Source organism: Canis lupus, chromosome 29 (assembly GCF_048164855.1).
Source record: "Canis lupus baileyi chromosome 29, mCanLup2.hap1, whole genome shotgun sequence".
In the NCBI taxonomy this organism is placed as follows: Eukaryota; Metazoa; Chordata; class Mammalia; order Carnivora; family Canidae; genus Canis; species Canis lupus.
In genome coordinates, this window is record NC_132866.1 from 4,328,667 (window position 1) to 4,345,721 (window position 17,055).

Below are 17,055 nucleotides of genomic sequence, written 5' to 3' on the forward strand. Positions count from 1 at the left end.
ACTGACTCGATTCCTCAAGCCCAGCGGGGGACAGAACAGGGAGGGGTGGGCACATCAGCCGGAGCCAGAACCGTCTTTCACGGTGAAGACAAGCAGTTGAAGTTCGGGAATGGGTTTGTCTGAGTCGTGCTTGGCAGGTTTTTGGATGACTGCAAAAGCTCAAGGAAATGTGGGTTTGAGTCATCTCCTGGCTCCTCCCCCCACAACGCGTCCTGCATGTATATAAGACGGTGACCTTTACGCGGTTATGTAAAGCCATCTGTGTAAGGGAAAGTTGACAACACAGTCTAGGGAAATCACGCCGCTGGGAGCAGGAAGGGGGGGGCGTGCAGTCTGGAGGTGCCCCACCAGGAGGGGGCGCCCCGGGCCCAGGGCTGCTCACCTGCAGTGCACCGTGATGGGGTGGTTGCCCGTCTGTTGCTGCTGCTTCTGCACGGCCGCGATGAGGTCGATCATGCCTTTGCCCTCGGCTGGAATCCCGATCTCGGGCCAGCCGTGGAAGTGGAACTGGCGTACCACTCGGGTCTGCTCCTCCTGGCGGGCCAGGGGCTGCGGGCAGGAAAGGGCATCTCGGTGCCGCCCGGTCACAGGAACAGGCCCCAGGCCCACTCACCCTCCCAGGGACTTGGACCAAGGCTTGGGGTCCTCCTGGGGCCTGTCCTCACCTGGCTGGCCTTAGGGGCCTGACCAGGCTCTCTGTAGGCCATGCGCACCCTAGAGCGGAAGGCTAGCAGGACTTCCCTCTGAGAGGGAGCAGGATTTCCAGAGGATGGCCCTGGGACCCCCCAGCTGGGGCCTGCCAGGCACTTTTACGGGACTCTCGGCAGCTTGCGAGAACAAGATCGTCTCTTTCTTCAGAAGCCAGGACCCCTCATGTCCCAGAGGCTCTGAAAAAGCCTGGAGAGGCCTCTGGGGCTTCATCCACACACTTTATTCCTCCTGCCCCACGGCCCCCGCCACTTCTCCTGAGTGAGGTGTTGGCAGCCGTTGATGGCCTCTTGGAGTTGGTCGCTCTGTCCCCCCATCCCTGTGCTCCAGCAAGGGGGCAGGCGACCGTGGAGGTCCGAATGTTCCAGGAGGTCTGCCCCTTGATAACACAGCTTCCTACCCTCCTGCCCCCCCGACAGCTGATGCTAACGGACCAATTAGAAAAGGCTGAAGGAGCAAGACATTCTGGTAGGATGGCAAGTAGCCCCTGAGGGGTGCCGTAGGGCCTTCTGTCCCTGAGAGCCTAAAGCGCTCTGGCTCTGGCAACAATACCTGATTGAAAGTGACCAGGAAGTCCCGTATGCTGATGGCTTCGGAAAGTGTATCGCTTTTTATTTCGATTGTTATATCGCCGTGAGTCACTGAGCCCTCCGTTGGCCAATACTGGTAGCATTTATCCTTGGGGGATAAAATACAATTTTAAGTCTCATAGGAAATAACTTGCTGTTATCAGTTTGATGCTACGATGCAGAATTGCTCCTCAAACCACTTAGCATACTTGATCTGACCAAATAAATCCCATACAGATACAAATATGAATGCCCTTTGATACTTGTTGACCAAAGGAATCCAGAAACTGAGACGCATGTATTTGGAACTCTGATACAGGACAGTAGTGACATGATGCAAGGAAGAAATCTCCCTATTAAATCAATGGAGCTGGAAAAATTGGTTTTCCATATAGGAAAAGGGCTGGGTCCCTGACTCACACCCTACCAGGGCTGAGAGGAATGGTCCAGCACTCCTGGGGTTGGGCAGTGCACAACCTGCCCTCCCATATAATGGTAGCTTTGAATTTTCATAAAAGTAAACCCAGAATGGGTTAAGACTTAAAGTCAAAAATGAAACTGTGAAAGCCTTACAAGAAAATGTCTTTTCATTTTGGGGTGGAAGAAGGGCTCAGTAAACAAGGCCTCAAAAGAGCTAAACACCCACAACACAAAGATTGTGACATCAGATTCTAACACCATGAACTTCATCAACAAACCTCATCGAGGGAGTGAAAAGACATGCCATCAACTGTGCCAAGATATTTGCAGTTCCTGAAACCAACGAAGGCTTAGTATAAAGAATACGCAAAGAATTCTTGTAAGTCAACACGAAAAGAACAAACAACTCACTAGCAAAATGGGGGAAAGCATGACCAGGTGCCTCGCATGGAGGAAACGTGCCATCTATAAATATAGGAAGTGACGCTCGACCTCATAGGCATCAGAGGGATGCCAAGCAGAGCCAAGAAGGGATGATACATATGCACGCCTAGTCACTCAGCAAACATGAGGGTCCCTAATGATACTAGGGACATCAGGGAAGGATCTCTCTCCTACACAGCCCGTGTCCACTTTGGAAAACATAACCACTTTGCAAAGCAGTTAGGAACTATCTCGTAACTTAAATTGCCACACGCTCTCCAACACGGCATTTTGTTTCTTTGGAGAACTTTCTATTCATGTGCAGGAGGATGTACCAGTAGTACCATTTTTAAGATAATAAAGTGGAATCAACCCCATGCCAGGAGAAGGGATGCATAAACGGATGCAGGATGTACATAGCGTGTGCAGTGGCACAAAATGAAACACTGATGAATGAACCGCAGCTCTACGCATCAATGTAGAAAAGCATCAAAAGCATCATTCTGAGTGGAGAAAGCAAGTCCCAGAAGAATATATACTGTAATGACACCCTTTATATAAGGTTCAAAAGCAAGCAAAATGGAATAGTAGTTTTTATATCCAATAGTAGCGCATTGGATATAAAAAGATTTCTCAAGAAGCAAAGAACACAGCCACTAGGACGGCTTTAAAAAAGACCAGCAGTAGTAAGTGTTGGTAGAGAAACTGGAACCCTTGTATACTGCTGGTGGGAATGTCAAATCGGGCAGCTGCTTTGGAAGGAGGTCTGGCGGTTCTTCAAAATGCCCGGCTATATGAGTGTGCAAGCCAGAGCTCTGGTATGGCCCAGCAATTCCACCCCTAGGTGTCGACCCAAGAGAAATGAAAACACACAGCCATATAAGAACTCGAACGTGGACGTTCCCACCATAACTCCTAATAGCTCAAGAGTGGAAACAAACCCAATATCCATCAACTGGTGAACGGTAAACAAAACGTGGTACATCCGTACAGGGGAATATTCATTGTCAAGAAAAAAAAAAAAAAGAACCTATTCTTGATACAACATGGTTAAAATCTGAAAGCATTAAGCTAAGTGCAAGAACTGGATCACAAAAGGCATGTATGATCTCATTGACATGAAAGATCCAGAATAGGCACATCCATAGAGTCAGAAAGTAGATTAGTGGTCGCAGAAGCTGAAGGAGGAAGGGCTGGGGACTGGTGGCTATTCGTGGGTATGGGGTTTCTTTTAGGGGTGATGGAAATGATCTGGAGTTAAATAGTGGTGATGTTGCGCAACTCTGCACATGTATTAAAATTCACTGACTTATACCCTTTAAAAAGGTGAATTGAATGGATTGTGAATTGTATCTCAATATGCTGTTTTTATAAAAAAGCAAAGACGTCAAAAACACAGGTCCAGGGTAGTGGTTGTATCTTGGGAGAGCACCCGGATAGATGTACGTTACTGGCAGAAGTTTGGTTTTTCAGCTGGATAGTGGGTTCATGAGTACCTACTACGTTGTTAAATAAATACAGTCCAGAAAGGCCCTGGATGGATCTCTGGGGACAGGGAAAGACTTGACTCATTCAGTTCAACCAGGACAGCATCCATAAGGTCCACCTATCAATGCCTGTGTCCTTATGTCTTGAAGAAAGTAAGTAAATGTCGCTCTGCTCAATAGATTTTGATCAAAGTTGCCATTTGTGGAAAATACAAAATGGTAGACTTTCCAGGCCGGTTAAATAAAATATCAGACAAGAACAAAAGCCAGTGGGTGGTCATGGCTAAGCAAATGGAACTTCTTTTCATTTCCAACCTGTCTCCTTCCCCAGTCACTGTGGCCAGGCCTCAGCAGCCGACAGTGGGTGGGCCATTCCCAGGGGAACACTGGGATCGTGCCAGGTGGCCTGGGCCACCAAGGGTGCACACTGTCCCCGAGCCGGGCACGAGCGCCCCTGACCTGCTCTCTCTCCTGGACCTCCGTCAGCATCACGACCGTGTGGCACTTCCACTCCCACACCATCCTCCAGAAGTCCTCCACCGTGTGCGCCAGGGGCCCCTGGGTGGCGATGAAATAGTCCTTCTGTCGGTAGCCCTTCAAACAGGGAACAGAGATGAGAGTCTGACCTCCTTTCATCGTGGGCCCACTACAGAGACGGGGTTCAAGAGAGCCCGGGGTCTGAGGAGAGGAAAATGTTCTCCAGCTTCCCCGGCTGAGCCGAGCCCTCGCTGGTGCACACATGTACACACACACACGAAGTCTGCGATGGGTCAAGACGCCAACTCTCGCTGCAATCGAGGCAACTCCCCTGAAGCACCTGGGGTCACCTCTGTGCCACCCGAGAAAGCACTGGTGTCTGTGCTCTCACAGGTTTCTGTATGGTGGCTCAGCCAGCATCACGGTGGTGGACTGGGTGTGGACATACAGGATGTGGGTTCAAATCCAGTTCCCTTCGGCACAGTTTTCTCATCTGCAAAGGGAAGTTCTACAGCAGACTTGGCCGCTGTGCATGGAGACTGCTGGTGACCGTGCCGTGAAGACACAACTGCACTGTGCACAAGGAACCGGTTGCAGAAAGTGCAGGCTAGAGAGCCGTGCGAGCACCCGTGTGTAACAGGTGCACATGAGACACCAAAAAGAAAAATCGCTTAAGAACAGAATGAAAACTAGCCAATTACTAAGCAGCGGGCCTATGGTCTCTATTACCAAAATCCATTCTTCTTTTTAAAACAAAACAAAACAAAACAAAACAAAAAAAACAAGTTAGTCTGCTAACGAAATGGTTTGGATTTCAGGATTCCTCCCTGATTGTGAAAACGAGTTAATGAGGGGTCCCTGTGATCACAGACAAAGGAAACGTACGTCTTTGCAAAGGACGCCCAGGGCCGCTGTACTCACATCTATGAAGGAGGCGTTGATGTAATCCGTGTATTCCTGACCCCTTTTCATGGAAAGGATCACCCGATTGAAGTCATCTGCAAAGCAGCGTGACCCCTCAGTTAGCACAAACACCGGTCCTGCCTTGCAAACTTCAATTTGTTGCTACGAGTTTCCGGAATAGAAAACTTAATAAAAAATCGCAAAGTCAAGTCCCTGGAAGGGTTTCTTTATAAAATAGGTTAATTAAATTGGCCCAGAAAATGGTGTTTTAGTAGGAAAGCTCTGAAAATATTCCAGTTGTCATTTTCGTTTGTCACGAATTGAGGTAATTCATACCAAAATACGAGCCTTAAAAATACTGCATTTCAGGAGTGAAAGGAGGGTGGCCAGGCAGGCGGCCGCGCAGCAGCCAGGGTGTGAGGCTGAGGCGGGCTTCCCGCAGCCCGCATGCACTTTTCATGCTCGGTGACACTAAAGCATGTCAGGAGCGGGGGTCCCCCTGCAATGGGGTGCTCCCCCTCCCTTCCTTTCTTTTGGTTCCTCTGATCTCTACAGAGTTCCTTTCCTCCCCCTCAACAAACAGATGCGGGCCCTCCCTCCTGCCCCGTACCCGGGGCCTCAGCAGCCTAGGCCCCTGACTGCACCCCTGCCGCTGCCCGCCTCCCTAAGGCCTGGAGCCTGATGTCTCGTATCAGAAGCCGCCCGCCTGACACACAGGACCGTCTGGGTCATCGGTCCTCGCTTCACAGGTGGGTGTTTTCTTCCTAACACTCGCCTTGGCCTCAGGAGCCCTTAACCCCAGGCTCCGCGAGGGTGTCCTGCCCTTGGGCCCTGGCTCGAAGAGGCGGGTCGTCCAAGACTTTCACGGGGCGCCAGCCCTGATCCCTTCCTGCCCCGAGGGTTTAAATTCCCGGGGCGGCCCCGGGGCTGCCTTACACGGGATAATCTGGATGACCCTGGCCTTCTTCATGTTGGCCGGCAGGTTGCCCGTCCTCATGTTCTCCTTCATGATCCGGACATTTGTCAGTTTCTGCAGTTAAGAAGGACACACCCATGAGGTCACCACACGACACCCCGAGCGGGTCCCTCAACCTTGTAACCGCACCACCGTCAAGGGCACCTGTTATAGGGCAATAAATACCTTTCTCCACCTACAGACATTTCCTCAATCTTGGGAAATAAAACAGTGTGCACGACACGCTCCCCCACACGGGGTGCCGCTCTGCTCTGAAAGTCCCCGATTCTTCTTCCCCCTAAGTCCCAGGTGGGGCAGCCACCCTGATATTTCTGGGGTTAGTCAGGAGGGGAAGTGAGTGAGAGTGTGGCCTCCTTTCCCTGGTCGCTCGTCTTCCTTCCGAGTCAGTCCACACTTACCCTGAACTCCTCCTCCAGCCCGATCTTGTCGAAGTGGCTGGTGGTGCCATGGAGCGTCTGCAGGTGCTTTTCCAGGGAGGACACGTCCAGCTCGGTGTCCCCGTAGAGGTAGTACTCCAGTAAGGCTTGGTAAATGAACGTGTACTGCATCTGCGGGGAGACCCAGAGCGCCCAGCACCCTCGAGGGAGCCCCGCAGCCTCTGGCCGCTCGGAGCTCAGCAGCTCCAACTTCCAAGCTTCCTCTTCTCCACGTCTCACCAGAGGGAGGAGATTTGGGGACAAAAGTCAGATTAACAGCCATTTGTAATGACCATTTACGGCGTTGGGTAAGGATCACGCAACAGCAGGCATTACTGGGCCCACGGGCCCTGCCAGGCGCTGTCATACATGCACCCTCTGGGGGACCGTCGCATAGTTTCGGGGTGGCGAAGGGGTCTGGGTCTGCTCTGTGCAGCTCCCGCCGGGATGGGGGGCTGGGCCCGGGGCAAGGCGCTACTCACATCCGTCTGAACCATCTGGGGGCGCTGGTTGCGAATTCTTGACACGAACTCAAAGACATCGACCTTCTGCTCGGCGTGCATCATGTCCATCATGGCATCGATGACTATGAAGGTGCCCGTCCGGCCCACGCCGGCGCTTCAGGGACAAGGAAGACGCCACGTGGTGAGGCACAGGCGCCTCCCCCGGCCCGACCACCCCGAGGCGAATGACTGCAGAGCCCACCTGTGTGCCCGGACAGAAGGACAGAGGACAGCCCGCCCTCGCGGGGAGCCTCCAGCGTCACTTAGTGCCCCCTTTCCTCCGTTAATAAAGAGCAGATCTACGGCGAGGCCAGCAGAGGGCACCGCAATCTCAGGAAAATGCTCTCAAAATGCTCCTCCACTAACTACAGAAACTGTCCCAAAGGTTTCTCAGAAAGATCTGTGCCAGCAGCCTCCCGTGACGTTGTGCGAGTCACTTGCTTCCGTTACCCAATGCTGACCTGTCACCATGAGTGTAAATGGATTCTTTTTTAAATGTCACACTTGAAATGGCTTTTTTCCCAGGTTCTTTATAAAAAGGAGGCTCCCGGGCCAGGTCTGACGGCCCTTAAGGAAGGTCAGCCCAAAGGGGAGGCACCAGCTCACTCCCTCTGGCCTCCCAGGCCTCACCCCAGGGTGGGCTGAAGCCAGCTGGCCCCTAGGGCCTCTGCTCAGTGGCCTCTTCGCTAGGAAGCTACCCGAGTGGCTTCCCGGGTTTGGATTTCCCGCCCTCCCAGTGCGTGCCCCACAGCACCTCCCGGGCCTCCGTCCTGCCCTCCGCCACCTGCCGGATCTCCCCCAGACGGTGGGCCGCGCACCTGTTCCCGGCACCCAGGACAACGCGGGCACGCGGTGGTGCTCAACCAACATCTGCTGAACGAGGGACCTGCTAGGGACGCACACTCGTGTGTGCAGCATCTTGCACCAGAACTGCACACCGAACCGGGCTGCCCCCTCCAGCCCCTGCAGCGTTAGCCTCTTGCAAAAAGGAAAATCATCTCCTTAACAAAAAGGCTCACAACTTAATGAGCTGAGTCCCCCTACTTCCCTCCTTTTTTTTGGTGGGGGGGTGGGAGCTACCCCTCTTTCGGGTTAGGCTCCAAAATGGGGCTAGGACAGTGGTGAAGACCGTCCCCCGGGGCAGACCCCTCATCTCAAAGGGGAAAGCAGGTAAAACACACGAGAGGCCCTTCGCGGGGGTCTTAGCTCTTCACAGATACAAAGTCAGAGAAACCAGCGGGTGCAGAGCCAGGTGAGCCCCACCCGATGCGCGAGGAAGGCCACAAAACCACCGGCTGGAAGGCTGGAAGGCCGTCAGGGTCCCTGAGCTGCTCACAGGCCCCCTCGGCTGGCCCGGGGTGCACGCGGGAGAGGCACCGCGCTGGTCCCCCAGGAAAAGGCTGAGGCCAGGTGGTCCTCGCAGCCAGCCTCCACGGGGATGCCGATCTTGGGGGATCCGGGCAGAGGATGTCGGTTCCTTTTAAGTGATTAAGAATCTAGCGTTGAGGATGAGTGTGTCAGCAAGGACACTAGGAAGCCAAAGCCCCGGGGGCCTTACATGGCCTGGAGCTGAGAGCCCCTCTGTGAGGATGAGCGTGGCCCTGGAGGTGGGACGTGGAGGCCGAGGGCTGCCACCCAGTGGGAGCCTCTCCCCCACCCTGCTGGCTTCCGGCAGGCTGCGCTCTGGGCAGCAATTCCTGCCACCGCGTGACCGTGACCGTCGTGGGCGGGCGCCAAGGACCGCCCATCTGCCCACTCAACCAACCGACAGGGTGGGGAGGCACTGGAGTGGGGAGGCCCCGGCTCAGGAAGGGAAGGATTCGCCAGGAAGGAGGGGGCTGGAGCGGACCGCCCCTTCCACTTCCCGTGGATTAAACACCCGGTGGCAAAACAGAACATAAAAGAAGGCCCGAGAGCCCAGGAGCCGCAGTGGCAGCACCGAAGGGAAACCTGCCCACAGGGAGACGAGCACGTGCTCACCGGCGAAGGCAGGCACTCCGGGCCACGGAGGGAGCCCAGCATGGAAACGAGATAAATGGCCAGAGCACCTGTGCTGGGCACCCGTGGGCGGGACGGAGCGAGCGGGGCGAGGACAGTGTCACTCACTACGGTTTCACATGCACCACGGGTCTGGCGGGATCACAGCAAAGCAGGACCAAGCCCCCTCCCTGTGGCCACCCAAGACCCAACACAGAGGCCGTTTCTGTAGGTCCCGCATCCCCATCCCGGGGCTGGGCCGGCGGCCACCTCGAGAAGCCTGCGTCAGGGAGAGGCGGCAGCTGCAGTGGTCTTGCAGAGCCAACGGGAACTCAACCTGGAGCCCTTCCAGCCACAGCTTCTCCAGCTGGGGCCATCGGACTCTGGGTCCTGAAGACAGGCCACCAAAGTCCCCAGGGTGTCTGCCAGAGGGGGCCCCACATCTCTGATGGGTCCACGGAAGTCCCCGTGGGGGGACTCGGGCCCTTCCATCCAGGCGTGCCCCTGCTGCATGGAGGGAAGGCCCAGCTCACCAGGGTCTCACTTGGTTTTGGCTGTTGCAGACAGGTTAGTTGGGAGTACCCTGGCACTGCCAAAGGACAAAAGGGACAAGGGACAAAAGGCATCTGCACACAGCGATAAGGATGCTCTGAACCTGCCATGCAGGCCTTTGGGTAGAAGGAACATGGAGACTCTGGCTTCCAAGAAGTCTGGGCAAGAACAGGAGCGACGGACAAGACGCCCCGGCTGGGGCCAAGCGGGACTGGCCCACAAGGCTCCCCTCTCCAGTACAGCTCTGGGAGCAGCTTGCAGGGCTGGCAACTGTCACCCTACAGATGCCACCTCACTTCACGCACAGCTGCTGCAATGTCCCTTAGCTCCCAAGGACCAGGGCCAGGACCCCAGCCCTGGCCAGGATGCCAGGGGCCTCCCCTTTCACCCTCCCAGTGTCTTAGGGTTCTAAAGGAGCACCCCCGGGGGGGATGGAGAGTCTGGCAGCAGAGTGTTCCCCATCTTTGTGCTTTTATCTCCAAACACAGAATGTGCATAAACCAGTTAACCAATTCGAAGTCCAAGGCCTTTTCTCAGACACGACCTGCTGCACTGGGAGCCAACCTGGGCCTGGAATAACATAAGCCCACAGAGGGGGTTAATTCATACCCTGCCTCTGTGGCTCCCAGAGTTTCAGAGGAAATGAAAGCTCAGTGTGAAAACAACCAGGAGACACCAAGGTGTGCAAAGGCAGAGGGCACCCGGTCGGGACAAAGTGATCACTTTGGAGGCTGCTTTCCCACAACCTAAGCAATAATCACAGTGCTGACAGCTGAGGCTGGTGTAGTATTTAGTTTCATGCAAAGCTCACCCCTGGGGTGAGTCCCCAGCCCCTCTAGGACTGGAGAATGGAGGGTGGAGGAGGATGCATCTGGGAGGAGAAGCGGCAGCCAGGACCTCAGAGCAGGTCTTCAAGACGCCCTGCCCTGGACGGCTGCTCCTGGCTGCTATTAGCTGTGCCTGGGCCATGGCTCCCCGCCCCTCTGAGCCCCCGTGGCCCCTCTGAACCCCCGTGGGCCCTCTGAGCCCCGTGCACTCTTGTATAAAGACTGGGGGCTCCCCAGACAAGTGTGGTTTCCATCTCTACCTGCAGAGGTGACTTGGAGGTCTCTGGGGGAGGTGGAGGCAGGCCAAGTGAAACTGTCGGGAGCCCTGCTAGCTCTATCTACCAGGCCTCTTGGCTTTTATCTGTTCTAGGTACTGGGGTTCCCCTCAGATGCCGTGGAAGAAACAGTGCTGCTCTCACGGGTGGGCTGAATGTCCCTCCAGCTCTCACCTCGAGGGATCCTCTGAGGTGTCAGTAGTAACTTGCACTCACCCTGGGCAGGGGGCTGCTTTCACCCCGGCCCTGCCTGCCCTCCTGCCCACCCTGATCCCGGCCCACCGGTCATCTTCCCATGACAGCCAAGTCCTCCAGGTGTGTGTGGGGGGCTGCCCTGTGGTCCCACCTGGACGTACCTGCAGTGGACCACTATGGGTCCAGCGTGGGCCGGGTTGAGAGCCTTCACCTTCTTCAGGAACTTCAGCATCCCGATGGGGGTGAAAGGCACGCCGAAGTCAGGCCAGCTGGTGAAGTGCAGCTGGGAGACGAGCCGTGGGGCTTTGCAGCCATCAGGGAGCTGCTGTGGGGGATGGGGGGTAGGGGTGGGGACATGAGTGGGGGGTGCTGCCTCCCCCCTGCTCCCGACATCACTTTCTGAGGATGCTCACTGCCCCCTGCCACCCCCTGCCCCCGCGGTCTAGGCCCTAGGCAGCCGTGAGGACACCAGGTGCAGCACAACAGACCCCACAGCACCTATCTCAGGCCCAGGGCAGGCCGGCCCCCGGGGGCAGACAGACATACCCCAGAAGCCGGCCCTTGGGCTCACCAACCCCACTGATGAGCAGGGCTGCACTTTACGCCTGCATCGTTACCAGCAGCACCCCCTTTCACTCCCCAGAGTGTCTCCCATTTTGAGGGAAAAGAAGATGCAGCTGGCCGGCGGCCGGCCCTCCCAAGGCCTGTGATCATGGAAGGCTAGAGAGTGTACCTGGAGGTGTGTGTGTGTGTGTGTGTGTGTGTGTGTGTGCATGTCCTCGAAGGACACAAGCAGGGCAAGAAAATGATAAAGCCCAGCCTCTTCTCATCTTTGCTGTGGCTTCTAGAAACCTCAGACTCCGATTTGGCCATCTAAGCACGCCAGGCCCTCTACCTCTGATTCCTGACACCATGACCTTCTGTTTTTCCCATTTAAAAAAAAATTATATATATATATACATCTCATGTGCTTTGTCCCTGGGCATCGGTATTGAAGAACCTTACATTCTTTCAGGCAGGGCCTGGGTGGGGACAAGCAGGAAGTCAGTATGACAAATACTGAGGAGGTTACAGAAATACTTTCGAGACTGTTAAAAAAAAAAAAAATCCCACCTCACCACTGCAATGTGTGAAATGACATCACGCTGCTGAGTGAGAACCCCCAATCCCGGTGCCCCCCGCAAGTGACCCAACTTCCTCCGCCCAAAACAGTGAGCCGGGCCCAGGAGCATCCAGCGCTGTCTGAAGGCACCTGCCTACGCGTCCCCTCATCCGTAGGTTCTTGTCCTCGGTCCACCAAGGCCGACCTGTCCACGCCCCCCCCTCGCGCGCAGCCAGAGCCGCTGCAGTGCTGGGGGCCGGGGGTGGGGACGAAGCTCGTCATATCAAAGACAAGCCAGATGCATACTGACTCTCGACACTGCTCTTTTGAAAAACTATCTTTCCAGAAAGGCGGTAACTGCACACGCTTACGGACTGTATGCAGAACTTCCGGATGGTGTAATCCACCAGAACCACGCAGTCCTCCACGCACACGCGGATGTTTCCATAGGTCCAGCAGCCCTGGTCCGGCCAGTACTGGTAGCACTTCTCCTACAGGGGATGGTGGCACAGAGAGAAATAGGCCTGTGGGTGCCGGGGGCCCGTCTGCACCCGCGCCCTCGACACACACGTGCTCCAGGTGCCATCGCACAGTTTCCCCGACCGGGCAAGGCCCCAGAGAGCGCGGCCACGCGGGCAGCCCCCAGTCTACACCGGGGCCCCCGCTGATGGGGACACCGACACCGGGTGGGGCGTGTCGCTGGACCCGGCAGGGAGTGTTTTCCTTGCTCAGCTCCCCGAGGACAGAGCTGTTGAAGAGGGGACAGCTTAACGCTCCCCACGGCCCCCACCCAGGACGGGGTCCGCAGGGCATGCGCAGCTGCCACGCAGGGACCCACCTCCGGACCTTCCGTCCCCCTATGCTGCAGGTGTCTGCGCGTGGGGACGGCGCATCCGCAGGCCCACAGGACGAGGCCTCCGAGGGCGCGTGAGCGCTGCCCCGCATTAGCGTTACGAGTCCTCAGGACAATTTCCCGTCCGTCCCCCAGGATGTCTCTGAATCCAAGGAGAGTCAAACACTTCAAGGTGACGGTTTGGGCCATTCCTGGCTTCCTGGGGGACCCCCAGGACCTCCCGAGCCTCTCCCCTTGAAGGGCCCCCACGGGGCTGTGCGTGCGGACGCCCCCCCCCCCCCGGCCTCCTGTCTCCCCACGCGGTGCCCTCCCTCCGGCCCGGCCACGAGCCGCTGGGGCAACTGCGTTTCACAATGTTGAGCCAGAACATTGAAGCCAGGGAGGAGGCAAGAGAAGTGCAAGCAATGAAGAAAAGGGAACTCTATTGAGAAATGATTTCATCTGAAATGGTGAAAATCAAGATAGAGAAGCAGGCCAGCTCTGAGTCACAGAAATGGAAAAATCCAGTAGGAGGCTCCGGGGGAGGGGGGGCTTCTCAGAGACCCACGGCCCCCCTGCCCGTCTCACTGGGTCTCCTGTTTGTAAACAAGCCCCCTCCCCGCCCCGTCCCACCCCTGGCAAGTGGCAGCGGGAGGTGGGGGTGTGGAGGGGGGCTCATGTCCCAGGGCCCCCCGGGGCTCCCGGGGAAGCGGCCGCCTCCTCTTCGGGGGCCAGGGCCTGGTCCTGCCGAGGCATCTGCTGGGAGCGTGGGAAGGGTTCACTGCTCCTGCCTTGAAACCCCCGCCTGCTGTCACTCTTTCCATCCACGGGGTGGGCGGGATTCACCGCGGGAGAGGGGTGGCCCTCTCCAGCCCTGTCCCAACCCCCTTGGAAACAAAACAAAAACCCCATCCTACCCAACCGGAAAGGGTGACTGGAGGCCTTTTCCTGTGCTGGTTGGCAGGCATAGAACAAATCAGTGACGGTGGCACTTGGCAGGCGGCTCCTCCGTGCCCGCCCTGCCCGCCCTGCCTGCGGCCAGTGTGCCCTCGAGCCCCAGCCCAGCTCCCCGAGCCCTTCGTCTCAAAGGGCAGCCCTTCCCCGGAGCCCGAGCCCAGCTGCCGGAGCTTGGTGGGGCCCAGCAAGCGGGTCCCAGGCCCCTGCGTGACGGCGGGGCTGGGGTAGAGACCAGCAGGCACCGACCGGGACCCAGGGAGCAGCAGGACAGAGGTCTCCCCCCACGCTGACCCTTCCTCTCCACCTGCTTGCTTCCTCCACCTTGCTCTGGCCCTCACCCTGGAACATGCTAGAACAGTCTCCCCATCCCCAGCAAGTCTCCTTCTAGCCTGAGATTTTTCCACCGTGGAGAGCGAGCTCACGTCCTGAAACTCAGGCCCCTGCTTTCTGCTGTGAAGCCTGCCACGGGCCCCCGTCTCAGCCTTTCACCGGAGCCCCAGGCCCAGTTCCCAGATGCATCCCTAGTGGTTCTGCTCCCAGCATGTCTGGGGGCCCAGGAGATGACTCGGGGCCTGGCGATCACATCCTCCCCACCCCCACACCCAGGGTGTCTCCCTCGGAGTGGATTTGGTCAAGTCCTCCCCCAGCTTTTGAGATTCCATGTGACTCCAGCCCGTGCCCTGACCCATACCCAAGAGAGGGTGTGGCTCCCGCAGGGGGGGCCCCCTCCTTCCTGCCCCAGAAACCACAGTCACGCTGTGCTGTGACTTAGTTGATAGGGATCTGTGTCTCTTAGGTCAAGACCGAAGGACTAGAAGGCACAGAAGTGGCCCTGCATGCCCCATGCCCACCCGGGGCTCCACCCGCTGCACCCTCGGTCCACCTGGCTTGCTTGGCCCTCCCTACCTGCCGCTGGCCCTGTGCTCTCCGCTATTTTTTTTTTTTTTTTAAGATTTCATCTATTTGGGATCCCTGGGTGACGCAGTGGTTTGGCGCCTGCCTTTGACCCAGGGCACGATCCTGGAGACCCGGGATCGAATCCCACATCAGGCTCCCAGTGCATGGAGCCTGCTTCTCCCTCTGCCTATGTCTCTGCCTCTCTCTCTCTCTCTCTGTGACTATCATAAATAAATAAAAATTTTAAAAAAAGTGTAAGATTTCATCTATTTATGAGAGAGAATGAGCAACAGAGCACAAGTGGGGGTAAAGAGAAAAGCCGACTCCCAGCTGAGCAGGGACCCGGATGCGGGACTTGATCCCAGGGCCCCCAGGATCACAACCTGAGCCAAAGGCAGATGCTTAACTGACTGAGCCATCCAGGTGCTCCTCTCTGCTATTTTTTATGTCACCTCCTGATACAGTTTACACTTATCTGCTTTCTGTTTGGCGTCTGCCCCCCCCACACACACACCCAGAGGCAAAGACATAGCAGGAGGTAGGGTTTGTGAGCTGGTTCACGCCCTCCCCCACCGCCCCCCACCCCCCGGGGCGGCACTGCCTGCCCAGGACAGCAGACACCAAGGAGCATTTGTCACATTTAGGGAGTGAATCTGTTTAACCTTCTTCTTTATAGAGGTTTCAAGCTCTTTCTTACAAAGCACGTGCATCACGTGTCACGTTAGAAACAGCTAAACGGGGGTGATGAATCCACATTCCTTCAATGCACCTCGTTTTCCAAGAGCATCTCTCTAGTCTGGGTAAGAAGCAGGAAATGCATGTGTAACTCGAGGCTGAGCCTCTCAGGCCTGAGCTCCGTGGCCCCCACCAGGGCGAGAGCAGCCCGCTGGCCAGGGACCCCCGGCTGAAAAAAAGAGCTAACTCCGTGACATTTCTGCATCACGATCTAGAGCAGTGAGATGCCTGGAACACAGCGTATTTATTTCAAGATAAAAAATGCTGTGAGCCACTGGTGGTTTGTTGTTTTTTTTTTTTTTTTTTCTTCAGCAGAGATAAGAAGGGAGAGGAATAGGAAAAGGATGTGGTGAGCATGCCTCCCAGCAAAAGTACCAGAAACTAAAAGAGAGTCCTCGGTGAGTGAGTCACGAGGCTGGGCTCACCTCTTTCCTCTCCTTCACGTTGGTCAACATGACAATGGTCGCAGACTTCTGTTCCCAGATCATCCTCCAGAAGTCATTAACCGTTTCCTGTTTGGGGCCTGCATGCAGAGGAAAAACCCCAAGTCACACCGGAAGGGGGGGTCACCGTGGGTCGCAGCCCCTGTCATCCTGGCCTTGGGGCCCAGCTGCTCTGAGGCGCGAAGGGCTGCTGTGCAGACCCGGAGGTCTGTGGCTTCTTGCCCTGTCCCACCACAGCCACACCCCTGCCCCCCCGATTCCCCCCCACCCCCCGCCGGGGATGGGAGTCCTTGGGGAGCTCCTCAGCTGCACCCAGGGGGTGACCCCATTCACAAGCAATAGAGAGTATGCAGAGGAGGCTTGGGAATACGCCTGCCTGCGCGTCAGCGTGGTGTGCATCCACTCCAGGGCCTCGCCGAGTGTCTCAGTGCCACGCAGAGACAGATGCAGACAGACACAGACCACAGGCCGGCTGACTCACCCTCTGTGCCTAACCCCCTTCCCTCAGCTCTCAGCTGCCCTCGCAGCTGGCAGTGATTCAGGGCCGTCCAGGGAGCTCTGGGCTAATGTTCCTGGGGAACGGTCTGAACAAAAGATAAAGTGTCCCCAGAAGAAAGTCCTTGCCCTTTGCCCTGCATCCTGCCTGGATACAGACACAGTGCCTGGAGATGCAGCAGCTATTTTGTGACCCTGAGGAAGATAATGACGTGCTCCAGAGGGTGGAGCAGGAAGATAAAGGGGCCCCTCTCCCTGGAGCTGAGCTGCCTCCAATGCTTACGAGAGAGAGAGAGAGAGAGAGAGAGAGAGAGAGAGAGACAGAGACAGAGGTGTTGATCTGTGTCAGCTAATGCCTGTCACGCTTTCCGACGTTGTTGTCTCCTGAGTGTATGTGTACGTGTGTTTACCTAGGTTTTAGGGAATGTGCATTTTTAATAAGCTCTCCAGTGATTCCGATGTACACGGGCTTTTGGGACCTGTAGTCTGAAAGGCTCTTGCCTAAGAGGGAGGAAGTCCAGGAAACCAGCTGATCGCTCCACACCCCTCGCTTCATAGCACCAGCTCCCCGGGGCGGTGGATGGTACGTGGGCTTGGAAGCACTCGCACGTACAAAGTGGACTGTGTGCAAGGTTGAGGGCGAGCTTCCAGAGCCGAAGCATCCTCACGGTTACGGCCTTGAGCTGAAAAGCTACTATCTCCCCTCCCCACTGCACCCCTCCCCTCAATAAAACAACAACGTGGGAGCCACACAGGGCTCCACCAGCTGAGAGATTCAAGGTTGTCTAATGTCACTGACATGGTCCCACTGGCCTGTCACGCAGGTGTGGAGAAAAGCCATGTGTCTGTTTATCTCACGTACACACTGGGTGGATGCACATCCGAC

At 56.4% G+C, this 17,055-nt stretch overlaps 1 protein-coding gene across 9 annotated transcripts in view; it reads right to left on the reverse strand.

Annotated features, from left to right (window-relative positions):
- The window catches only part of PTPRE (protein tyrosine phosphatase receptor type E), a 158,425-nt gene that overhangs the window by 8,610 nt on the left and 132,760 nt on the right, over positions 1–17,055 (reverse strand). For 7 of the 9 annotated variants that reach the window (XM_072804878.1, XM_072804879.1, XM_072804874.1 and 4 more), the window contains 10 exons: positions 15,657–15,754; positions 12,182–12,301; positions 10,870–11,033; positions 6,862–6,997; positions 6,362–6,511; positions 5,924–6,017; positions 5,006–5,082; positions 4,067–4,201; positions 1,261–1,386; positions 383–549 (listed from right to left, as the gene is read on the reverse strand). In XM_072804878.1, coding sequence (XP_072660979.1) covers positions 383–549; positions 1,261–1,386; positions 4,067–4,201; positions 5,006–5,082; positions 5,924–6,017; positions 6,362–6,511; positions 6,862–6,997; positions 10,870–11,033; positions 12,182–12,301; positions 15,657–15,754 — 1,267 coding nt within the window. Of the gene's footprint in view, positions 1–382; positions 550–1,260; positions 1,387–4,066; positions 4,202–5,005; positions 5,083–5,923; positions 6,018–6,361; positions 6,512–6,861; positions 6,998–10,869; positions 11,034–12,181; positions 12,302–15,656; positions 15,755–16,050; positions 16,234–17,055 lie in introns of those variants that run through there. The other 2 variants (XM_072804883.1, XM_072804875.1) reach the window with 2 other exon arrangements.